The sequence below is a fragment of the Hylobates moloch genome, unplaced genomic scaffold, assembly GCF_009828535.3.
Source record: "Hylobates moloch isolate HMO894 unplaced genomic scaffold, HMol_V3 SCAFFOLD_5, whole genome shotgun sequence".
In the NCBI taxonomy this organism is placed as follows: domain Eukaryota; kingdom Metazoa; phylum Chordata; class Mammalia; order Primates; family Hylobatidae; genus Hylobates; species Hylobates moloch.
This window is the reverse complement of record NW_026652280.1, coordinates 58,755,339-58,781,431: the sequence shown is the minus strand read 5'-3', so window position 1 is coordinate 58,781,431 and position 26,093 is coordinate 58,755,339. Positions and strand designations below refer to the sequence as shown.

Below are 26,093 nucleotides of genomic sequence, written 5' to 3'. Positions count from 1 at the left end.
GTACAGACAGGGTTTCACCATATTGCCCAGGCTGGTCTCAAACTCCTGGGCTCAAGCAATCTGCCTGCCTTGGCCTCCCGAAGTGCTGGGATTATAGGCGTGAGCCACCTCGCCTGGCCTGTTGAAGATTCTACATCCTTCATTTGTCTTACCTGGTCTCTCATATTCTTGTATCTCTTTATCTCTGTGGTAAATTATGTTTGAATTCTCAGTACTCTCTTCCAAATCATTAATTCTCCCTCTGTCCAGTCAACCGGTTTTCCCATCTATTGTTTTATATTTTAGTGATTAGATTTTACACTTCTAAGATGCTTATTGGTTCTTTTTTATAATTGTCCTGTCTTGTGTAATATTTTTGTTTTCTTTTCATAATTTATTGGTCTTTTTGAAGAGAATATGATCCCTTCAAACTACTATTTTTGTCATTACTATTTTTTAACTTATTATTTGAAGTAATTTCAAAATTACAGTAAATTTGCAAGAGTAATACAAGGAACTCTTGTTTACCCTTCACTAACATTTCACCATAGTTGCTATATATATATATAACATATAGTTATAGATATATAGATATAAATCTATATATATAGACACTCATGATATTTGTCTTAATCATTTGAGAGTAAGTTGCACATATGATGTATATTTAGCTCTAAATAAATCAGTGTTATTCAGTAAGAACAAGAACATTCACTTGTATAACCATAGGTCAACTACCAAAATCAGGATATTCACCGTAGATACAGTAGTACTATTACCTAATCTGTAGACTTTACTCAAAGGACATTTTTGCAAAATGTCTTTTATAGTAATTTTTTTTCTAGTCCAGGATCCAATCCAAGATCATGCCTTGCATTTAGAGTTACGGTTTTTAATCTTTGTAAATTTCAAACAATAATTCCCCAGCCTAATTTTCATCTTTTAAAGACTTTTACATAAAAGAAAATTCACCTAGAATAAAATCATTATGCCAGTTGCATAGTGGATGGTACAATGAACCTCTGTATTACCATATCAAGATTTAACAAAATTCAAGTTTTGCCTATTTGTCTCATCTATTCTTTCCCTCTTTGCTTAAGAACCTCAATTAACCATCCCTAAAAGTATATGAATTATTTTCTTATATAGCTATAATATCATTATCTTACCTAACAAAATTAACAATATTTTCTTGGTATTATCTATTTTGTAGACCATAGTCAACTTCCCCAATTGTTTTTAAAATGGTGGGGTTTTTTTGCTGGTTTTCTTGTTTGTTTTTATTTGTTGATTATAGTTTATTTGTTAGAGTTAGGATCCAAATGAGATCCATAGATTACATTTGTTATGCCTCTTAAGTTCCTTTTGAAATAAAGCTGCGGCCTCTCTCTTTTTTTTTTTTTTTTTTTGGGCAGAGTGTTACCCAAGCTGGAGTGCAATGGTGCGATCTTGGTTCACTGCAACCTCCACCTCCCAGGTTCAAGCGATTCTCCTTCCTCAGCCTCCAGAGTGGCTGGGATTACAGGCTCGCACCACCATGCCCAGCTAATTTTTTTTTTATTTTTAGTAGAGATAGGGTTTCACCATGTTGGCCAGGCTGGTCTCCAACTCCTGGCCTTAAGTGATTCGCCCACCTCGGCCTCCCAAAGTGCTGGGATTACAGGCATGAGCCATTGCACCCAGCCGCTGCTGCCTTTCTTTAACCCCACTATGTTATTTTCATGCCATTGACTTTTAGAAAAGCCAGGTAAGCCATTCCATAATATGAAATGTCCCATATCCTGGAGTTGTTGGTTTGCTGCTTTGTGGCACCATTTACCTTGATTTTCCCTACATTTCTTGCAAGAGAAATTAGCTGTAGAGACTTGACTACATTCTAGCTAAGCTTTTTTTTACAGAAATACTCCAAGAATGATGCTTTGTGCTTCACGTTGCATTGGATCAGGAGGCGCACAGCATCTGATGGTCCCAGGCTTAGTAATGATCAGGTAAGCTTGATGGCGGGCCAGAGTTCAGGTGAGACTCTGTGATCTCCCCATTGTTAGGCTCCCTGTTGTGAACTGAAGTTATCTGAGACAGGTCCCAATCAATTTAGAAAGTTTATTTTGCCAAGGTTAAGGACACTCCCAAGACACAGCCTCAGGAGGTCCTGACGACATGTGCCCAAGGTGTATGGGTACAGTGTGCTTTTATACATTTTAGGGAGACATAATACCTCAGTCAATACATGTAGGATATACACTGGTTCGATCTGGAAGGGACAAAGGGCAGGGCAACTCGGAGTGGCGGGAAGAGCGTTCCAGATCATAGGTAGATTTAAAAATTCTGATTGCCAATTGGTCGAAAGAGTTATCAATAGCCAGGCACGGTGGCTCACGCCTGTAATCCCAGCATTTTAGGAGGCCGAGGCTGGTGGATCACCTGAGGTTGGGAGTTTGAGATCAGCCTGACCAACGTGGAGAAACCCCATCTCTACTAAAGATACAAAATTAGTCGGGAGTGGTGGTGCATGCCTGTAATCTCAGCTACTCAGGAGGCTGAGGCAGGAGAATCGCTTGAACCTGGGAGGAGGAGGTTGCAGTGAGCCAAGATCCTGCCATTGCACTCCAGCCTGGGCAACAAGAGTGAAACTCCATCTCAAAAAAAAAAAAAAAAAAAAAAGAATGTTATCAATAGAAAGGAATGTCTGGGTTATGATAAGGGGTTGTGGAGCCCAAGGTTTTATCATGCAGATGAAGCCTCCAAGTAGTAGGCTTCGGAGAGAATAGATTGTAAATGTTTCTTATCAGACTTAAGGTCTGTGTCGATATTAATGCTGGAGAGGTATAATGAGGTACACCCAAACCCCTCTTCCGTCATGGCCTGAACTAGTTTGTCAGGTTCACTCTGGAATGCCCTTTGCTGAGAGGAGCAGTCCATTCACATGGTTGGGGACCGTCTAATTTGCAGGATGACTCACTGTTTTCATCCTCCTGACTTCTGGTCCTTTGCTGACGTTCTCCAGCCTGGTGTTTGGGGTCTCCTGCTCTATGTTGATATTTGGGATATGACACATCCAGTCACTAAGCCAAGGGCCAGTTCAGTTCAGTTACTTGTCACATAGCTTTGCCATTACCCTCCCATCTTCCTGGAGTCACAGCTCTACACAGAGAGACAGGGTTTTTAGTTTTTGGTTTTGCTTATTTATGTGTTTTTTGTTGTTATTTTCACCCTGTTTTATGAGTGGGGCGATTCCTCCTTTGCCTCTGGTTGTATTTATCCACTCTTATTTCCCTTTTTCAAGCTTAGCATGTTTATTATGTTATGTTATGTTATGTTATGTTATGTTATGTTATGTTATGTTATGTTATATGTTATGTTATGTTATGTTATGTTATGTTATGTTATGTTATGTTACGTTATTTTAGATACGGAGTCTCACTCTGTTGCCCAGGCTGGAGTGCAGTGGCGAGATCTCGGCTCACTGCAACCTCCACCTCCTGGGCTCAAGCAATTCTCCCGCCTCAGCCTCCTGAGTAGCTGCGATTACAGGCGTGCACCGCCACGCCCGGATAAGTTTTGTATTTTTAGTAGAGATGGGATTTCACCGTGTTGGCCAGGCTGGTCTTGAACTCCTCAGCTCCAATGATCCTCCCACCTCAGCCTCCCAAAGTGCTGGGATTAGAGGCATGAGCCACTGTGCCCAGCCATGCTGAGCATTTAACTCTGTTATCCTACAAGAGCGAAACTTGTCACCTCTGCCTGCTTCCATTTCTGGTCTATGGGGAATTTTTATCTCATTTTTTAGTCCATCTGCAAGAGTGTGTGTGTGTGTGTGTGTGTGTGCGTGTCTGTGTGTGTGTGTTCCTGGCCAAGTCCAGGTCCATTCTGCCTGCATACAGTAAGTCAATCACAGTGAAGATGGGTTTTGTGAAAGAGAAAAGATTTATTCACAAGGGCACCAAGCAAGGAGGTGGGAGAACATCTCTCAAGTACACCTCCATGAAAAATGAGGCTTTGAGATGTTTATGGGTTAGTAAAGTGGAGTGATCTAAGGCATGGGGAAAGGTGATTGGCAGGGGAAAAAATAAAGTAACAGGTTCATGATGCACAAGCATAGCTGGGGCTCATGACATTTGTGTGGCCTATGTACAGAAAATGACGGCATTAGTTTGATCTGAGGGTAGAGTTTTTGGCCCTCTGCGGTCAAAAGGCCACCTCTTGGGCAATTGTGCTGGCCCAGTTGAAGGGTCAGTGGTCTCAAACAGTTTGAACTGGACAGGAGCTGGCCCACATTTCTGAAAAACAACTGAAGCAACCATTACTATGGTGACTTATGGATGTTATCTATAAAGTAGCCAGCGAAGGTTAAGTTTCAGCGTTCAGTGGTGAGGCCTTCGGTATTGCAGCCTTCAACATCCTGGAAAAAAGGAAAAAATAAACAAGCAAAAGTAAGCGATCAAAAGCAATCAGGGCAGGCAGAGCTAACTAAATGAACCCCTCAGTTTCATGTGTGTGTGTCTGTCTATTTAATAAACTCTTATTTCTCTTTCATTTTTTAAAAAATTAATATATGTTATTTTTTAGAGCAGTTTTAGGCTCACAGAAAAACTGAGTGTTAAGTCCAAGAATTCCCATACACCCACTCCCAGCCATCCACACCATCAACATATCCTGTCAGTGTGGTGCATTTGTTATAATCGATGAACCAACACTGGCACATCTTTATCACCCAAAGTCCATAGTTTATTCTCTTTTTTCTTGAGACAGGGTCTCACTCTATCACCCAGGCTGGAATGCAGTGGTGCAATCTCAGCTCACTGCAGGCTCCACCTCTCAGGCCCAGTGAGCCTGTTACTTCAGCCTCCTGAGTAGCTGGAACTACAGGCACATGCCACCACAACTGGCTAATTTTTGTATTTTTATAGAGATGAGGTTTCACCATGTTGCCCAAGCTGATCTCAAACTTGAGGGCTCAAGCGATCTGCCCACCTCGGCCTCTCAAGGTGCTAGGATTGCAGGGGTGAGCCATGGCGCTCAGCCCAGAGTTCATAGTTTAAATTAGAGTTCACTCTGTGTTGAACATTTTGTGGGTTTCACAAGTGTAGAATGTCATATATCCACCACTACAGTATCCTAAACAGTAGTTTCACTGCCGAAAAAAGCCTCTGTGCTTCACCTGTTCTTCCCTTCCCCACCCCTAACCCCAGGCAACCACTGATCTTCTTACTGTCCCCATAGTTTTGCCTTTTCCAGAATGTCATCTAGGTGGAATCTTACAGTATATAGTTTTTTCAGATTGGCTTCTTTCACTTTGCAATATGCGTTTGATATGGTTTGGCTCTGTGTCGTCACTCAAATCTCATCTTGAATTGTACTCCCATAATTCCCACATGTTGTGGGAGAGACCTGGTGGAGGATAATTGAATCATGGCAGCGGTTTCGCCAATACTGTTCTCATGGTAGTGAATAAGTCTCACAAGAGCTGATGGTTTTATCAACGGTTTCCGCTTTTGCATCTTCCTCATTCTTACTTTGCCTGCTGTTCCTCCTTACCTTCCGCCGTGATTGTGAGGCTTCCCCAGCCACCTGAAACCGTAAGTCCAATTAAACCTCTTTCTTTTGTAAATTGCTCAAGCCTTGGGTATGTCTTTATTAGCAGCGTGAAAAGGGACTAATACAGCATTTAAGTTTCCTCCATGTGTTCTTGTAGCTTGATAGTTCATTTTTTTTTTTTTTTTTTTTTTAGTGCTCCTGTGTGGTCAAGTAATTTCTTATTTGTACATTATATGTATGTAGCATCAATTCAAATATTAATCTCATCCAGAAACACCCCCACAGACACACACAGATTAATGGTTGGCCAAACGTCTGGGTACCCCACAGCCCAGTCAAGTGGACACATAAAATTAACAATCACAACTGTTATGCCAAAAAATCATGACTCTACTAAATTAGGGGAGTCACCTCAACTGACAGTCAAAACTGAACACAAGCCAGGTGCAGTAGAGCATGCCTGTAGTTTCAGCTACTCAGGCGACTGAGGCAGGAGGGTCACTTGAGCCTAGAATTTGAGTCCAACCTGAGCGATATAGAGAGACTCTGTCTCTTAAAAACACCAAAACCAGGACACAATGGCAGAAAGGAAGTTCCTCCCACCCCTCAAAAATTGAGATGCCGAGACCAGAAGAAAGGCAAAACAGATATGGGTGGAAAAATCACAACTGCCCCAGTCATGAGTCCTGCCATCCAGAAAATTGGTCAAGAACATTATCTTGCACTCAATTATATTTATATTTATATTAGGCAAGCCCAACAGTACAATCACTATGGAGTGAGCCAGATAATCTTTAACCAATTTCCCACTACAACCCCAGCTCCTGCTTCTTCATTACCCTCCTTTAATTATATAAACAGGCCAGGCCTGGTGGCTCACACCTGTAATCCCAGCACTTTGGGAGGCCAAGACAGGCATATCACATGAGGCCAGGAGTTGGAAACTAGCCTGGCCAACATGGCAAAAACCCGTCTTTACTAAAAATACAAAAATTAGCTGAGTGTGGTGGTGCACACCTGTAGTCCCAGCTACTTGAGAGGCTGAGGCACAAGAATCGCTTGAACTTGGGAGGTGGAGTTTGCAGTGAGCTGTGATCACGCCACTGCACTCCAGCCTGGACGACAGAGCAAGACTGTCTCTCAAAAAAATAATATGTGTAAATAATTTTTCAATATGATACTCCTGACATTATGGTAAAAAAGCAACTATTTTGTTAATATTTAACTCAAGAGTAACTATTCTGGCGTCTCTTCAAATTATGGTACTTAAAACCGAGGCCTATGCATATTTATACTAATTTTTTTTTTTTTTTTTGGAGACGAAGTCTTGCTTTGTGGCCAAGGCTGGAGTGCAGTGGCACGATCTCGGCTCACTGCAACCTCTGCCTCCTAAGTTCAAGTGATTCTTGTGCCTCAGCCTCCTGAGTAGCTGAGACTACAGGCACGTGCCACCACGCCTGGCTAATTTTTGTATTTTTAGTAGAGACAGGGTTTCAACATGTTGGCCAGGCGGTCTCGAACTCCTGACCTCAGGTGATACTCTCGCCTCAGCCTCCCAAAGTACTGTGATTACAGGCGTGAGCCACCATGCCCAGCCTACTAATATCTTTAAATATTAGGCTATCTAGTACAATTTATATATGTACTATATACTTAAATGTGAAAAGGTCTCTACTAAATTTCTGAAATTGATGATTTCATAGCTCTTACACTGAGATAGGGGCCATTTATTTGGTTCTGGAAAATAATTGGGTGACTCTGGAAGAAAGGTTTTATGATTCCAATACGGAAACACATATGCTTCCTCCAGCCTAGTTTGAAATGAAAGGCTGAGATTCTCATCAACTTCCGAGATGCCAGTATCCTCACAAACTCAGATGTGAGCTATTTTTATTTAATTCATTGTTTTTCAGTTTTGTTTTGTTTTGTTTGAGACACGGTCTTGCTCTGTGGCCCTCTGTGGCTCAGGCTGGAGAGCAGTAGCACGATCACCGCTCACTGCAGCCTTGACCTCCCAGGCTTGAGTGATCCTTCTACCTCAGCCTCCTGAGTAGGTGGGACTACAGGCATGTGCCACCATGCCAGGACAATTTTTGTAATTTTTATAGAGGTGGGTTTTCACCGTGTTGCCCAGGGTGATCTTGAACTCCTAAACTGAAAGGATCCTCCCACCTTGGCCTCCCAGAGTGCTGGGATTGCGAGCATGAGCCACTGTGCCTGGACTTCTTTTCTGTTTGAAATATCAGCACACATCCTGAATTTCATTTTATTGAGTAGTGCACCTTAAAAATATAAAATTTCACCAGGCACAGTGGCTCACACCTGTAATCCCAGCCCTTTGGGAGGCTGAGGCAGATCACTTGAGGTCAGGAGTTCAAGACCAGCCTGGCCAATATGGTGAAACCCTATCTCTACTAAAAATACAAACATTAGCTGGGTGTTGTGGTGGGCACCCGTAATCCCAGCTACTCAGGAGGCTGAGGCAGGAGAATTGCTTTAACTCGGGAGGCGGAGGTTGCAGTGAGATTGCACCACTGCACTCCAGCCTGGGCAATAGAGCAAGACTCCATCTCAAAAAAAATTTTTATATACATATATATTATATATATTATTTCATTTTATTTTCTTTAACAAATATATAATGAGATAAACAATAATTTGTGTATCACGTACTTTGGAGCAAGATTTAAAACATTGAAGCAGAAAATTAAAGTGGACAACTAGGTGGCAGCAATGGAAATATTGGTTTAAAATCTGCTCCTGTGCAGTCAAGTCATTTCTTAGCATCACAACACGCTCTGTCAAAAATAACAGTGTTCTTGTTTTCCTACTAGCAACTCACCTGGGAATCATAGCAACAAGACGAGAAATTGCCCTTCTCCTAGAAACCTACACACATTTTAACAAAGATTGGTGGTGTGCAGGGTGCGTGGGAAGGAAACAGCAGGAAAAGATGTGGACACCCCCCAAACAACAGACTCTTTTTCAATCATATACATTTTATCATTCCCAATTTGGCGGGGTGCAGTGGCTCGTGCCTGTAATCCCAGCACTTTGAGATGGGAGGCTGAGGCAGGCAGATCACTTAAGGTCAGCAGTTCAATTTACTTTTGATCCTCACATTCAGATTGCGCTCTCTCTCTCTCTTCTTTGTTGTGAGCCTCGCTCTCTCACTCAGGCTGGAGTGCAGTGGCGTGATCTCGGCTCAGTTCAACCTCCGCCTCCCGGGTTCAAGCGATTCTCCTGCCTCAGCCTCCAGAATAGCTGGGATTACAGGCACATACCACCACGCCCGGCTAATTTTTGTTTTTAGTAGAGATCGGGTTTCACCATGTTGCCCAGGCTGTTCTCGAACGCCAGAGCTCAGATGATCCACCCGCCTCGGCCTCCCAAAGTGCTGGGATTACAAGCGTGAGCCACCTCGCCCGGCCACATTCAGATTTTTTGATTCCACAGAAAAGCTCACCATGTTTAGACTAATATTTCTTATCTTAATCATCCCTAGAGTTTATTTTCCACCAAACACCTATTTATCAAATCTTTTTTTATTTTTACTCAGATAGTTTTATTAACTGTAAAATTTGCCATGGTCTTGCCTGTAGTGAATCAGAGCAACCAACAGCTATAAGAAAAATTTGTTGCTTTTGCCTCTTCTTTTTTTTTTTTTTTTTTTCCGGAAACAGCGGTCTGTTTGCAAACCAATCCTTCCGCCTCTTTCAGTGCAGGTGGTTTGTGTAGGTCTGACCTCACATGACTCTGGTGTGACCAATCAGAACACGGCTTCCCTCTGCCTGTAGTGATTGGTTCAACCAGAGACATGTGACTCAGCTAATGGGAGGATTTCCCTGGCCCCTGGAATAAGTAGGCAACGGAGATGCTCTTTGTCCTGAGATTGCTACACTTCTGGACCGTAGGCCTGCCACTGCAGTAAGATGAGGAGACTGTGAGAAGGAGGCCAACCCCAAGGAGAAAAGTGGGCTAGAGGTACAAAGATGCTAGCAGCTTCATTAGAGCTACTGGACTTAATGCTCAAAGCTAGCTTTTTCCCTGCACTTTGAATTAAACAAATTTCATGAGTCAATAAGTTTCTTCTTTAGCCAGTGTGTGTTGGGTTTTCCATCTGCAACCAAAAGATTCCTCAAGCAAAAAAGCGCATATTGTAAAAATGATTTTCTAACATGAGTCCTATTTTTATGGGTTTCCTCACATATTTAAATGTTTTCTGTAATTATGTTTTAGGTACTGAATGATAACATGCACTCTTATTTATTAAAAGGCACATCATTTTAATAACTCAGTTTTGGAAACAAAGCTATATGTTGCAGAAGCATTCAATTATAAATTGAGAGATATGGGTTTTAGTCTGTTTTGTTCTGTTGCAACTTTATTTATTTAGAGATGATGCCCCGGCTGCACTCAAACTCCTGGGTTCAAGCAGCATTCCTGCCTCAGCCTCCTGAGTAGGGACTATAGAAGTGTGCCAGCAGACCCAGCTAATTACAGTTTAAAACATGGGCATCTTACAATTTCCTCTCTAGTATTGATATCCTTACTTGAAGAGTAAGTAACTTGAGTTGGACTATCTCTAAGATGACTACCAGCATTAAAATTAATTCTGTGGCTCTTAGAAATATAGCTTGGAGGATGAAATGGAAAATAAAATAAATGGGAGGAAGTAGAGAAGGAAAATCAAACCACTTTTTTTCCAGCAAATCACAGGTATTAATTTTTGGTGCCCATGTATAAAAACATTGATTTATTAGTCAAAGAAAAAGAAAGTAATTCTGGCAGAATACATTATTGTTCCCTTGTATTTTCTGCACTTCCATATGCGAGGATTATGTATCCTCATCTCCTTGATGGCAGACGTGGCCCTATGACTTGCTATGACCATGAAATGCAAGTTGGCAGTGCTAGGTGCCATATCTGGGTGGAAGTGCTGAAAGCTAGCTCATGGGTCACCATGTCCTTTTATCCTTTGCCATGATGATTGGCAATATTTGAAAGAGAGGCTGCTTCATTACCCTGGGTCCCAGAGTGAATAGGACACAAAGTTGCAGCTGACCTATAATGGAAATGTAGCATGAGGGAGAAATAGACCTTTGTTTTTGTAAGCTGCTGAGATTTGAGGGAGTGATATCACAGCCTAATCTAGCCTTCCAGACCCATGCTGTAATGGTGATGAAACAAAACTATATTAAGGTGGTTATGCAGACCCTAAAAATTCTCAACCACATTTATAAAGGCTTGATTTGTTCTACATATATAAAGTTGAGATAATCACTATAATTATTAAGGTTGAGGCTGGCACTGTCTTAATACAGAAAATTCATACAAGGATTATTTTTCTAAAACGAATGGCTTAGATGCCAACAGTATTACTTAAAAGTAGAAAAATATGGCCTGCAAGAGTGTCAGTATCATGAGGGATTCACATCTGCAGAAGTTCAGTTTAACAGGGAGCTACTTCAGACCTGAAGTGGAGATTTTGTGTGAAATGTAGTTGTAATATGAAATGATGATCTTTCAAAGTGAAGCTGATAATTAGGTGGCATCTGTGAAACCTGAGGCTTTAAAAAAAAGTGGGTATAAGTCCATCAGAAATTGGAAAAGAGGTTAAAAATGTTCTATAGGCAGCATCAGGGTAACACCTGAAGCAACTGTAAAAATTCTCTTTGTAATCATGTATCTTCTTGTAATTACCTTTTAAATGGTAAAATAATGTATTAGACATGTAATTAATACATCTGAGGCCTATAAAAATAGAGATTACTATTCAAGGGGCTTTTAAAGGGCAAATTACTCATTGTGGGGATTTTTTTTTTTTTTTCCTTGAGACAGGATCTCACTCTGTCACCCAGGCTGGAGTGCAGTGGTGTGATCTTGGCTCAAGCGATTCTCCTGCCTCAGCCTCCCGAGTAGCCGGGATTACAGGGACGCGTCAGGTTGGCCAGGCTGGTCTTAAAGTCCTGACCTCAAGTATTCCACCCGCCTCAGCTTCCCAAAGTGCTGGGATCACAGATGTGAGCCACCGCACCCGGCCTGATTGTGGGGAATTTTGTATGCCATGTTCTGAAGTAGGAGCTACACCCAGAAAAAAGAGCTCTGAGGGAGCTTGCGCAGAAAATGCTTTGAAGACAATAATGGAGACTATTCCACAAAGATGGAGGGGATTTTTTGTTTGTTTGTTTTTTACCATTAATGTCTGGTAATCTTGTAAATACTCTTCTTGAAAAATATCACATAAATATTGAAATATAGTTGGCTAGGATTTCTTTTTTTTTTCTTTTTTCTTTTTTTTTTTTTGAGACAAAGACTTGCTCTGTCATCCAGGCTGGAGCTCATTTTTGTATTTTTAGTAGAGACGAGGTTTCACCATGTTGGCCAGGGTGGTCTCAAACTCCTGACCTCAAGTGATCCTCCTGCCTTGGCCTCCCAAAGTACTGAGATTACAGGCATGAATGAGTCACTGCACCCGTCCAGTTGGCTAGGATTTCTTTTTTTTTTTTTTTTTTTTTGAGACGGGGTCTCGCTCTTTCGCCCAGCCTGGAGTGCAGTGGCGCAATCTCGGCTCACTGCAAGCTCTGCCTCCCGGGTTCACGCCATTCTCTTGCCTCAGCCCCCCGAGTAGCTGGGACTACAGGGGCCCGCCACTGCTCCCGGCTAATTTAGTAGAGACGAGGTTTCACCGTGTTAACCAGGATGGTCTCGATCTCCTGACTTCGTGATCCGCCAGCCTCGGCCTCCCAAAGTGCTGGGATTACAGGCGTGAGCCACCGCGCCCGACCCAGTTGGCTAGGATTTCTAATCTGGAATCCTAAAAGTAGTAATACCGTAGATAAGGCACCTATTTAACCATGAAGACCTGCAGAGAGTAATGTCTGAAATATTCCTTCCCCACCCCAAATCTCAAGTAAATTTTTCTTTTGCCAACTCTAACTCAGTATCATACAGGGCACGGAATTCTAGAAAGTGTAGTTCCAGTGTAGCCAAGGTGACATAGAACAAAACCACAGGGAACCTTTTGTAATTGTATTATATTCGTTATCTTTCCAAGTCTGTACATATACATCTACAGTTTTTTATCATGAATATAGAGAATTTTGTAATTAATTTGCTAATAATTTAAGATATTTAGGTTTATAAATTTTTGTTATATGAAGGTAATAATAGAAATTGTTCTATGACACTCAAGATACAAGAAATGAAATATTTTTCTATACATGATAACATCCATATATATATTCCCCTGTTCTCATTTTCTAACATAGATAAGACGTCCATTACCAAAAGGGTGACCATATGTCCCAGTTTATGCTGATTTTCTTGGTATATTTAGCCCCATTTATTTCAAAAGTACTCCAGTTTGGACTATATATATGGTCACTCTAACACCAGTTATTATTTGGGTTCCTTGCCCATCTCCACTGGATAGTGCTGAAACGCAGGAGCTTATCTCCATCTGGGAAAATGAGAGGGATCTGGAATTTAACCCATAGTGGTTGTCACTAATATTCTGAATCCTCTGTCACATCATTTGGATTGAAAACTTCCCCAGGGCCTGGGTTCTTTTTGTTTTTTTGAGACAGAGTCTCACTCTGTCACCCAGGCTGGAGTGTAGTGGCGTGATCTCCACTCACCACCTCCCAGGTTCAAGCAGTTCTCCTGCCTCAGCCTCCTGAGTAGCTGGGATTACAGGCACCCACTACCATGCCTGGCTAATTTTTGTATTTTTAGTACAGACGGGGTTTCACCATGTTGGCCAGGCTGGTCTCGAACTCCTGACCTCAGGTGATCCACCTGCCTCAGCCTCCCAAAGTGCTGGGATTACAGGCATGAGCCCCTGTGCCAGGCCGAGCCTGGGTTCTTAATGGCCAGTTCTCCTATGTACTCACACATCTATGTCCATACAATCCCCATCCAAGATCCACATGGTATCTCAGGCTCTCCCTCCATAGGTTCCTTTCCACCCTGCCCCTCTTCCTGCCCCATCTTGGGTTAGTTTAGTCCACCCCCAACCGCCCTTCACTTACAGCACCAACCTTCTTTGTTTTCCTGTTAATACCATCCAACTTAATTCTCCTTTAGAGACACAGACCACTCAACAGCAACAACAAAAGCCGGGTTTGGAAGTAGTGTTCAAAGGGGCCTTAAAACACAAATGTGATGCTTTAGGGACAAAAATGGCTCAGTAATGTATTCTTACACTGTACTAAACTTATGCATATATATCTTGGTGCATATGTGTGAACATTTCCATGGGATCAGTCATAGAAGTGAAATTCCCTATCAAAGGCATAATATATACTTAATATATTGATAAATACCACCAAAATAAATTACCCTCAGTAGTAACCATTTTTCCATTTTTTGAAAGTAATGGATATTATAATGAAAAAACCCCATAAATTTAATGGGCAAAAAGGGTATGCTGGTGTTCTAATTGCAGTTCCCATAGTATTAGCCATTTGTATATTATTATTATTATTATTATTTTAAGATGGAGTCTTGCTCTGTCACCCAGGCTGGAGTAGTGGCACAATCTCATCTCACTGCAACCACCACCTCCCAGGTTCAAGCAGTTCTCCTGCCTCAGCCCCCCAGGCAGCTGGGATTACAGGTGCCCACCACCATGCATGGGTAATTTTTGTATTTTAGTAGAGATGGAGTTTCACTGTGTTGGCCAGGCTGGTCTCGAACACCTGACCTCAAGTGATGTGCCCACCTCAGCCTCCCAAAGTGCTGGGATTACAGGCGTGAGCCACCGTGCCCGGCCCTGTATATTATTATTTTTTACCTAACCAAGCAAGCAGCACTAAATCATTTGCATTTCTAAAATTAATTGCTTGTTCATCACCTTTAGCTCATTTTTCTATAGGGTTACTTTTAAAAAATCCGTTGATTTACAGGATTTTTAGAATTTTAACCTTTTTCTCTCATGTTTCAAGTATTTTCTCAGTGCCATTTATAGTTTAAGTTTGTTTCTGGAGTTATTTGCCATATAGTTTTATATTTGTATGTATCATCTGCCAATTGTTACCTTTTTTGGCAGCACTGAAAATTCAGGTGATCTTAAACATCAGACAGATAACACAAATAAGTGGTCCAGGTAAGGACTGGGTGAAATAGAAAACATATCCTCTCTCAGGAAACAGTGAGAGGATATTGCTGCTGTGCAGGCCTCTGGCCCTGTGTTACCAAACTTACTGTTAAGAAACAGTTATTGGAAATAAGATTTGTATTTGAAGTATTCCAGTTTTTAAATTAGCAACTATTTGCTTGTAACCCCAGCACTTTTGGAGGCTGAGATGGGCAGATTGCTTGATCTCAGGAGTTCAAGACCAGCCTGGGCAACATGGCAAGACCCCATCTCTACCAAAAATACAAAAAATTAGCTGGGCATGGTGGCATGCGCCTGTGGTCCCAGCTACTAGGGAGACTGAGGTGGGAGGATCGCTTGAGCCCAGGAGGCAGAGCTTGCAATGAACCGAGATTGCACCACTGCACTCCAGCCTAGGCAAGAGAGTGAGACCCCATCTGATGTGATTTGGCTGTGTCCCCACCCAAATCTCATATTGAATTCCCATGCGTGTGGGAGGGACCTGGTGGGAGGTAGTTGAGTCATGGGGGCAGGTCTTTCCTGTGCTGTTCTCATAGTGGTGAATGACTCTCATGGGATCTGATGATTATAGAAGGGGGAGTTTCCCTGCACAAGCTCTTTTATCTTGTCTGCCACCATGTGAGACATGCCTTTCACCCTCCACCATGATTGGGAAGCCTCCCCAGCCATGTGGAACTGTAAGTCCATTAAATGTCTTTCTTTCGTAAATTGCCCAGTCTCAGGTATGTCTTTATCAGCAGTGTGAAAATGGACTAATACAGTAAATTGGTACCAGAAGTGGGGTGTTGCTGAGAAGATACCAGAAAATGTGGAAGCAACTTTGGAACTGAGTAACAGACAGAAGTTGAAACAGTTTGGAGGGCTCAGAAGAAGACAGGAAAATGTGGGAAAGTTTGGAACTTCGTAGAGATTTGTTTAATGGCGTTGTCCAAAATGCTGACAGCGATATGGACAATAAGGTCCAGGCTGAGGTGGACTCAGATGGAGATGAGGAACTTGTTGGGAACAGGAGCAAAGGTGACTCTTGTTATGTTTTAGCAAAAAGACTGGCAGCATTTTGCCCCTGCCTTAGAGATTTATGGAACTTTGAACTTCAGAGAGATGATTTAGGGTATCTGGTGGAAGAAATGTCTAAGCAGCAAAGCATTCAAGAGGTGACATGGGTGCTGTTAAAGGCATTCAGCTTTATAAGGGAAGCAGAGCATAAAAGTTCAGAAAATTTGCAACCTGACAATGTGATAGAAAAGAAAAACCCATTTTCTGAGGAGAAATTGAAGCTGGCGGCAGAAATTTGCATAAGTAAGATGTTAATCCCCAAGACAATGGGAAAAATGTCTCCAGGGCATGTCAGAGGCCTTCATGGCAGCCCCTCCCATCACAGACCCGGAGGGCTAGGATAAAATGGTTTTGTGGGCCAGGCAGGGTTCCCATGCTGTGTGCAGTCTAAAGACTTGGTGCTCTGCATCCCAGCCACTCCAGCCGTGACTAAAAGGAGCTAAGAGACAGCTTGGGCTGTTGCTTCAGAGAATGGAAAACCCAAGCCCTGGCAGCTTCCATGTGGTGTTGAGTCTGTAGGTGCAGAGAAGTCAAGAACTGAGGTTTGGGAACCTTGACCTAGATTTCAGAAGACGTATGGAAACGCCTGGATGCCCATGCAGAAGTTTGCTTCAGGGGTGGGGCCCTCATGGAGAACCTTTGCCAGGGCAGTGCAGAAGGGATGTGAGGTTGCAGCCTCCACACAGAGTCCCTATGGGGGTACTGCCTAGGGCCACCGTCCTTCAGACCCCAGAATGGTAGATCCACTGACAGCTTGCACAGTGTGCCTGGAAAAGCCACAGACACTCAACACTAGCCCATGAAAGCAGCCGGGAAGGAGGCTTGAACCCTGCAAAGTCACAGGGGCAGAGTTGCGCAAGACCATGGGAACCCACCTCTCCCATCAGTGTGACCTGGATGTGAGACATAGAGTCAAAAGAGGTCATTTTGGAGCTTTAAGATTTGACTGCCTCACTGTATTTTGGACTTGCATGGATCCTGTAGCCCCTTTGTTTTGGCCAGTGCCTCCCATTTGGAATGGCTGTATTTATCCGATGCCTGTATCCCCATTGTATCTAGGAAGTAACTAACTTGCTTTTGATTTTACAGGCTCATAGGCGGAAGGGACTTGCCTTGTCTCAGATAAGACTTTGGACTGTGGGCTTTTGAGTTAATGCTGAAATAAGACTTTGGGAGACCGTTGGGAAGGCATAATTTTTTTTCTTTCTTTTTTTCTTTTTTTGAGATGGAGTCTTGCTCTGAGTCCCAGGCTGGAGTGCAGTGGCATGATCTCAACTCACTGCAACCTCTGCCTCCCAGGTTTAAGGGATTCTTCTGCCTCAGCCTCCCAAGTATCTGGGATTATGGGTGCCTGCCACCATGCCCGGCTAATTTTTATATATTTAGTAGAGACAGAGTTTCACCATGTTGGTCAGGCTAGTCTTGAACTCTTGACCTCAGGTGATTCGCCCGCCTCAGCCTCCCAAAGCGCTGGGATTACAGGCATGAGCCACTGTACCCGGCTGCATGATTGGTTTTGACATATGAAGACATAAGATTTGGGAGGGGACAGGGGTGGAATGATGTAGTTTGGCTGTGTCCCCACCCAAATCTCATCTTGAATTCCGAGGCATTGTGGGAGGACCTGGTGGGAGGTAGTTGAATCATGGGGGCACGTCTTTCCTGTGTTGTTCTCGTGGGGGTAAGTGACTCTCAAGGGATCTGATGATTATATAAGTGGAAGTTTTCCTGCACAAGCTTTCTTATCTTGTCTGCCTCCATGTGAGACAAGTCTTTCAACCTCCACCATGATTGTGAAGCCTCCCCAGCCACATGGAACTGTAAGTCCATTAAATGATTTGTCTTTCTTTTGTAAATTGCTCAGTCTTAAGTATGTCTTTATCAACAGGGTGAAAATGGACTAATACACATCTCAAAAAAAGATAAATTAGCAACTAAACAATATTTTAAAAATATGATATGAGCCTAACAAAACAAATAAGAAGGCTAAATATGACTAAGGTCTCTTGCTAGTTCTAATCATTTTTCAGTTAGTTGCTTGGAACAGTTTTGGTAAGCCATCATGATTGGCAAGTAATGGCAGTTTTGCTGCTTCTTTCCAATATGTGTAATACGTATTTGTGTTTTGCTGCATTTATCTCAGAAAAATGTTGAATAATAGTAGGAATCCTGGTTGTTTCTGACTCTGAAGTTTCCTTGTTAATTACGATGTTTGTTCTACGTTGGCCTACCTCTTTTATAGTTAGAGGAGTTATTGATCACATAAATAGTTTGTAAGAATAATATGATTAACATGAGAATAGTTGAGAGTTTCTACTTTTCGAGTATTTGTGGTGCAAGGGTGAATTAATGTAATACATTCATTAAACAAGTGAGCTAATGAGAAATACAATTTAAGGCACGATCATGAAGATGTTCCCTTTTTTTCTATGACAGTAAATGCACTTTCTTGAAAGCCTGGTTGGAATAGATATGACATTATAATGTGATGTAAATACTCTCTGGATTGTAAATGGTATAAATACTACTGATGAAATAAACAAGTTACAGAGGCAGGGCTTGGTGGCTTACATATATAATCCCAGCTCTTTGGCAGGCCAAGGTGGGAGGATTGCTTGAGCCTAGGAGTTCAAGGCCAGCCTGGACAACAGTGGAACCCCATCTCTACAAAAAATAAGAAAATCAGCCGGGCATGGTGGTGCATGCCTGTAGTCCTAGCTACTTGGGAGGCTTAGGTGGGGGGAGGATCGCTTGAGCCCAGGAGGTCGAGGCTGCAGTGAGCTGTGATCACACCATGGCACTCCAGCCTGGGTGACAGAGCAAGACCTTATCTTAAAACAAAAACAAAAACAAACAATCAAAAACAACCAAACAAAAACAAAAAAAGCCAAGTTATAGAGTATTACATGTGAAAAGTGTAATGCCATTTATATAAATGTAGAAGCCATATAAAACAGCTTTATATAGACACAAGGGTTTTAGCAAAGGGATAGAATGCGAATGAGAATACACATCAAATTAACAGCAGTTATTTATGGCTTTCGAGGGGGAAGGAAAGAGAATAGAACTGGGAAAGGAGGTACACAGAAGTCTTTGGTTAAATCTGTAATTTTTATTTCTTTAAAAAAAGCAATTTAAAGGAAATATAAAGACAATATTTGCTCAGTCTGGGTAGTAGGTATAAAAATGCATTTTATATTTTTTGCAGAATTAAAAAATATCAGTATTATCAGTGAACTTAGTAAAATAAATGAGCCTATTCACGCAGTGTTTAATGCAGTATAATTATATGGATAATTAGAATAACAATATGGTACACAGGACAGACCTAGGAATTCTTGTTGAATAGTCAGAACCATAGAAGTGAGCTGTAGTTGACATAGGATGTAATGTATATATGGTGTAAAAAGGAAAAATAAGACAAATTTCTATAATAGCAAATATTAGTTTCTGAATATTATGAAATGACAACATACAACATATTATATATATCCAACTGAACAATGCCTAGAGATGAATTTTAGTGAATAAAGTTCCTGTTAAATGACATTATCATAAAGGAAAAACAATCTATAGTGTTCATAAAGCTCATAATTCATTTAATGTTTCCTTTTACGAAGTGTAGCCTGCTGGAGGCTTTCAGTCCAGTAAAAAATGACACCTATTATTGTATTTGTATTTTGCATTTGATAAAATGTTCATTTACAGCTATATTTCACCTACTATAAATGAGTGATGAGTTCATACTATAAAGTTTAAAAAACCAAGACGTTTTTTCCATACCATGACAGTGAAATCAAAGTTTTCCCCTCTAAATAACAGATTACAATATACGAAATATACTAAAGCCCAGTAAGTCAGGATTCAAATTCATGACTATTTTTTTTCAGCTGTAAGTTACCTTCACATTCCATCTAGCAAATTGAGGTTTATAGCTGTGTTCCCTATAACAGAATATTATATATTTTATTTATTTATTGAGACAGTCTCTCTCTGTCACCCGGGCTGGAGTGCAGTGGCACAATCACGGCTCACTGCAGCCTCAACTTTCTGGGCTCCAGCAATCCTCCCACCTCAGCCTCCCAAGTAGCTGAGACCACAGGTGCATGCCACCACACCTTGCTACTTTTTTGTATTTTGGTAGAAACAGGGTTTTGCCATGTTGCCCACAGCTGGTCTTGAGCTACCTAAGTGACCACTGGCCTTGGCCTCCCAAAGTGCTGAGATAACAGGCGTGAGCCACTGCGCCTGGCCTAAACATTTAAAATTGTCCCATCATAAAGTAGGGATATTAATACCTATAGTTGGTAATACCTTGTAAAATTGAGAATATGATACTTTTTGTAAAGGTGAAAGTTACGTTTTAACCTTGAAACATCTTAATTTCAAGGTCTTGAGGTAATAATGTAGTGGAAACATTTTTTTTTCTTTTATAGTTTTGACCTTCTTTATGCCTACTCTTAGATGGCCCCTCTTGTGATTAACTGACATATTTTGAATGAGAATTAGGCCTGAGCAGAGTTAGCAAATGTGTTGCACATAGCACAGAACTTACATCAACCACAACTAATGACACCTTGGCCAAGAGTGAGTAAATCTAAGAAACATCCATTCAGGCTGGGCATGGTGGCTCAAGCCTATAATCTCAGCACTTTGGGAGGCTGAGGTGGGTGGATCACGAGGTCAGGAGTTCAAGACCAGCCTGGCCAACATGGTGAAACCTCATCTCTACTAAAAATACAAAAATTAGCTGGGCATAGTGGCAGGCGCCTGTAATCCCAGCTACTCGGGAGGCTGAGGCACGAGAACTGCTTGAACCTGGGAGGTGGAGGTTGTAATGAGCCGAGATTGCACCACTGCACTCCAGCCTGGCAACAAGAGCAAGACTCCATCTCAAAACAAAACAAAACAAACCAGAAACATCCATTCAGCCTAAGTAGAAGGAAGATCCAAAATATTTCCTTTTACCCAGCTGGGCCCATATTACATTTCTGCCACGTTATCTGGTTGTAGACTTTATTTATTTATTTATTTAGATGGAGTCTCGCTCTGTCGCCCAGGATGGAGTGCAGTGGCATGATCTCGGCTCACTGCAAGCTCCGCCTTGTGGGTTCATGCCATTCTCCTGCCTCAGCCTCCCAAGTAGTTGGGACTACAGGTGCCTGCCACCACGCCTGGCTAATTTTTTGTATTTTTCGTAAAAATGGGGTTTCACCATGTTATCCAGGGTGGTCTCAATCTCCTGACCTGGTGATCTGCCCGCCTCGGCCTCCCAAAGTGCTGGGATTACAGGCGTGAGCCACTGCGCCCGGCCAGTTGTAAACTTTCTTAAACAACTAGTCTAAGTGAATGTTAGATTCTACACTCACAGTTATCCAGGCAAATGAACTACTTAATTCAATTTAATAGCCAAACCATCCTACATGGTACAAGAAACCAATTTATAGGATTAACATATAAGTGTCACTTTATTCACAATCTTTGAATTATACAATTTATTTCTAAGCATTTATATTTTTCCCTTGAATCTCCAACATCTCAAATACTTTATGGGAAACAGGATGGCTTGGGAAAGTATCATATCTTAATTCTCATAAGACAATTCGTTAACATTTGGCAAAAGAAAGGAGATATTTAATCTCTTTGTATGGTAGACTTTCAATATGTAAAGTGGAATTAATGTTATTCTTTTCCTACCTCACAAAAATCTGAGTTACATATACTTTGGAGATAATCCATTAGAAAACACAGCTAACTGTTAATAACAGTTATGAAGGAATTGGTGGGGTGGGGTGGGGTTTAGGAAGTGCAGACTGACTTTCTACTAGAATATTCTTTGCATTTAATTTATTGCAATAAGCATAGATCTTGTCCAGAAAAAACACTAAAAGCATAAAAGATTTGGCAGTAAATATATCTAGGCCATTGAGCATGGCTTTAATATACATACTATCCAACCAGAAATTGATTTGAACAGTAAACATTATAAACACAAAGAATAATTGTGATTAAGATTTCCAAGTGTCAAGGGGAACATCACACTCCGGGGACTGTTGTGGGGTGGGGGGAGGGGGGAGGGACAGCATTAGGAGATATACCTAATGCTAAATGACGAGCTAATGGGTGCAGCAAAACAACATGGCACATGGATACATATGTAACAAACCTGCACATTGTGCACATGTACCCTAAAACCTAAAGTATAATAAAAAAAAAAAAAAAAAAGATTTCCAAGTGTCAGACCAGGCACGGCGGCCTACACCTGTAATGAGAGTAAAACTGCTTGAGGCTAGGAGTTAGAGACCACCCTGGGCAACATAATCTCATCGGATTGTCATTATATGACTATTTATTAACCTAATGATCAACTTTAAAAATCATTTGTTTATTAAAAAAAATTTCCGTTTATTTAGGTCTTTTTAAACTTCTCCAAATGTCTTACAATTTTCTTGGTGGAAGTCTTATACATCTTTCAGTAGATTGTTTTTAAATTTATATGGGAATGCAGCCAGGCGCGGTGGCTCATGCCTGTAATCCCAGAACTTTGGGAGGCCAGGGCGGGTGGATCACCTGAGGTCAGTAGTTCAAGACCAGGCTGGCCAACATGGTGAAACCCCGTCTCTACTAAAAATACAAAAATTAGCTGGGCATGGTTGGTGGGCACCTATAATCCCAGCTACTTGGGAGGCTGAGGCAGGAGGATCGCTTGAACCTGGGAGGTGGAGGTTGCAGTGAGCTGAGATCGGGCCACTGCACTCCAGCCTGGGCAACAAGAGCGAAACTTCATTTAAAAAAAAAAAAAATTTATATGGAAATGCAAAAGGCCAAGAATAGCCAAGCCAATTTGGAGGGATTACAAAGTTGGACTTCTACTACAGATATAAAATCTTATTATAAAGCTACAGTAATTAAAAGTATGATATTGGCAAGGATACAGAAATACACCAATGAATTGTTCACCTGAATTACGATGCAGGAAAGAAGTCTTTTCAATGAATACTGCAGTATCAACTGAATATCCATATAGGAGAAAGCCAAAAAAATACTTCTTGATCTCTACCTCACAAATGAATTCCAGATTGATCGTAGAACTGTGAAAGTTAACTATGAATTACAAACTCAAGTAACTATGAGTTTGTCATTTAAGTTCTTTTACTTTTTTTACTTTAAATGAAGGGTGAATAGGTTAATTTAAGCTGAAACCCCAAATGACAGGTGATCAGAGTGAACCTGTGAATAATGACAGTGGCTATGTTTTCTATGTAGCCCAAAGCTGGAGTCCCTGATCTCAGAGAAGCTTACAGGTGTGGGTGCATGGGCTAACTCAATGCTGAACCTTCATTCCACACTCCTAGTGTGTCCTCCTGTAACAAATTAGAGAGAAAGCTAGAAGCTATATTTCTCAGAACTTCTGGCAGCTAGGGGTCTGGATGTGATTTAATTTTGGCCAAGCAGATGCACCTAGAGAAGGCAGGCGTGAGATGCAGGCTGTGCTAAATGCCAGCAAGCAGGGTCATGGAAGTGCCTTTTCTGAGGCAGTGTGCAGACATGAGGTTCTTAAGTGGCAAGAGGAATGGTACAAAACATCTAACTGGAGGTAGATTGTATCAAGCCTGACAAGTGTTGCAGAGAACCAGCAGTGGTAGTGTGGATTCCTGATTATGGCACTATCTGGACCCTCTCAATATTGGTATACTTGGGAGTGAGTGGTTTCCTGAACTTAGAAGAGGAAGCAGCTCTCCTGGTTGACCTGGTTCTGTAATGTGGCATTAGGAGTGATTCCTCAAAGCTCTCTCAGTTCTCAACAATTCTAAGTTCAGATTAGTATGTCATCTAAAAAGTCTCTTGCTTAAACTAATTAGAATTAACTGTGTTCTCTACAGCTGGACCTTAAAATATTAGGTAATGGTGATGAGTCTGTGAAGGTAGTAAGGACACTGTCAGGAACTGTGCTGAGATTTTATCCTATTTGCATGCTGCCAGTCACAGTTTCATGGATCCTGACAAAAGAGATGAGACCCCTGGGTCAGAGTCGGATGACTTCATTCACAGCACAGCAAAAGCAGCATGAGTTTCATGTTCCATCAGTTCCCTTTGCCCTCCAAGTCCCATGTGGGCAATGCAGAGTGGCCCAGGTGGGTGCTGAGCACACAGTGGGTTTGCATCATAGGTGGGAGACATTATCTTTATTATACTGGACAGTAAAAGAACCCGACATCTTCTCAAGGGAGACACTCTATCTTCCAAGGCTGATCACTACATAAATATCCTTGGAAAAGATAGTCAAAAGAAAGGTTGTCAGAGCCTCTGCTTCCCTGATGTGCAGAAATGCAAGAGACCCATGGAGGATTGTTTTCCAACACACTTTAGCCAGCTTTTCATGTGAACTATTCCCACTCTTGTTTTAGAGCCCAAGACCACGTTTTATCTTTTTAAAAATATACTTTAATCTAACCATGGAATTTCACAAACATTTATATACAATCAGAGACTAATTTGCAGTATGTTTTCCATTCATTTCAGCCATGAGAAAACACATTGCAGTCAAAATTAAAGATATCCATCCATAAATTACTTTTATTTCTCATTAAATGAGCACAGAGTCATTAGTATATTAATAACAGATATGTTTATTATTACATATCCATCAGTGCGGCTTTCAATACCACTTGAAACATGCATATCATCCTAGAGACGATCAGTTTTCCAGTGCTTCTTATCTGATACACATTACTGCAAAGCCATTATAAATTACTGAGGAGGTATTTGGTTAAAAAAATAAACAATAAATCATACTGTCCATATGAATCAACTCTTGTTACTGGACAAGAGTTTAACAGTATTTATCTGGTAATTCCTATGTTAACTGGAAAACATCATGGATGTATTGCCATATTTCCTTTTTATATTGGTGCAACCTTCTACATTTTTTGCAGAGTTTTATAAAGTCATTATTGTAGCAGGTAGTTTGATGCAAAGATTGTACTCAATTTATGAAAGTCCAACAAACCTCTAAATATTTTAAATTAAACCAATTATCAATGAAAAACTCACTGACACACATAATTTTTTGAAAATACATTTTTTGAAATTTCTATACTTACTCACGGCAGTAAAATAATTATCTCAAATTAAGGCACTAAAAGGACAATGCAACCCCCATTGAAAGTGTTCTAAGAATAATTTACATTTCAAACAGTGCATATATTTCTTATATGTTTGTTAACTTAATGTCTTTATCATTTAAAACCACAAAGAAATACATTATACAATTATAGAAATGATGTACCCCACAAAATGCTTTTAAACTTGGTTCTTTTGTACAGTTAGTTTCCTAATGTCTCTAGTAGTAAAATAACTCGATATGGCTTGGCAAAAATGCATAGATTAAATGTAATTTTTTTGTCCTCTCCCATTCCCCAAACTTGCTGAAACATATACAGTATTTTGTAAAGCATAATGAAAGATATTTAATTTCTCCATCAAGTCCACCATGGGCAATCAACAGTAAGGCTTTTAAATTCTACAGTGAGGGCACTGAAGTTCAAGTGATATCACTGCTTTCTTAAAATAGTTTTGTATAGTCTTGCAAGAGCACAAAAACTTAAGTCATTAAAAAAAAAACAAAACAAAACTTCAGTTTGTCTCATTTTGAGATATTTTCTTTACTCCTTCCATGAGCTGATCTTGATAGTGATGGCCGTTCCACTTGAAAGTGAAAGTCCCTTCCTCTTACTCATATGAGGAAAACTGTTCTATCACGACTGACAGGCATTTTCTTATAAATCCAAAAAGGCAGCACCTTTTAAAAAAAATATATCTACCTAAGCTTTCCCCCAACTGTACTTGCATTACATAGTAATAATTAATCTAATCTACCTGTAGGCAAACCCGCAATAAAAAAAACCCTCAGTGTGTTGTGCCAAAGCAAGGACAGAATAACAGCAATCTTAACCCTGAAGCCTGTGATATTTGTGTCAAAGAAACAGCCTGTCTGCTCTGCATGGTTAAAGAAGCCTGGTTTATCAGGTAGCATCCCACACGATTCCACAAGGCACTCAGTCACATGGTTAACTGTTGAGGGGGGGGGAAAAACTAATTTAAGAAATGCACTCAGTTTAAAAATACAAGCAACAAACATTAGGAGGAAAGGTAAATATACATTATCTTTACATACAATAATTAACAATTACACAAAATTTGGGAAACAAGGATTAGGAAAAATATACTTAGTATTCTCTCCTCTTTGTTTCTACACATTTTCTTACTCAGCTATCATCCCATTTCAAATCATTTTAAATCCAGTTTACACCCTATGCTCAGGAGAAGGCTGACATAGCATTCTACAGAATTAAGTTAGCAGTGAGGTGATAATACCTGGCACAGTATGGTGGCTGAGAAA

At 41.0% G+C, this 26,093-nt stretch overlaps 1 protein-coding gene across 2 annotated transcripts in view; it reads right to left on the bottom strand.

The window, feature by feature from the left end:
• Positions 1 to 3,884: 3,884 nt before the first annotated feature.
• Positions 3,885 to 26,093, bottom strand: part of ROCK1 (Rho associated coiled-coil containing protein kinase 1) — a 194,010-nt gene continuing 171,801 nt past the window's right edge. The window contains exon 33 of one of the 2 annotated variants that reach the window (XM_032152675.2): positions 3,885 to 4,378. In XM_032152675.2, coding sequence (XP_032008566.1) covers positions 4,327 to 4,378 — 52 coding nt within the window. In that variant the 3' untranslated portion in view covers positions 3,885 to 4,326. Of the gene's footprint in view, positions 4,379 to 24,241; positions 25,766 to 26,093 lie in introns of those variants that run through there. The other variant, XM_032152676.2, reaches the window with a different exon arrangement.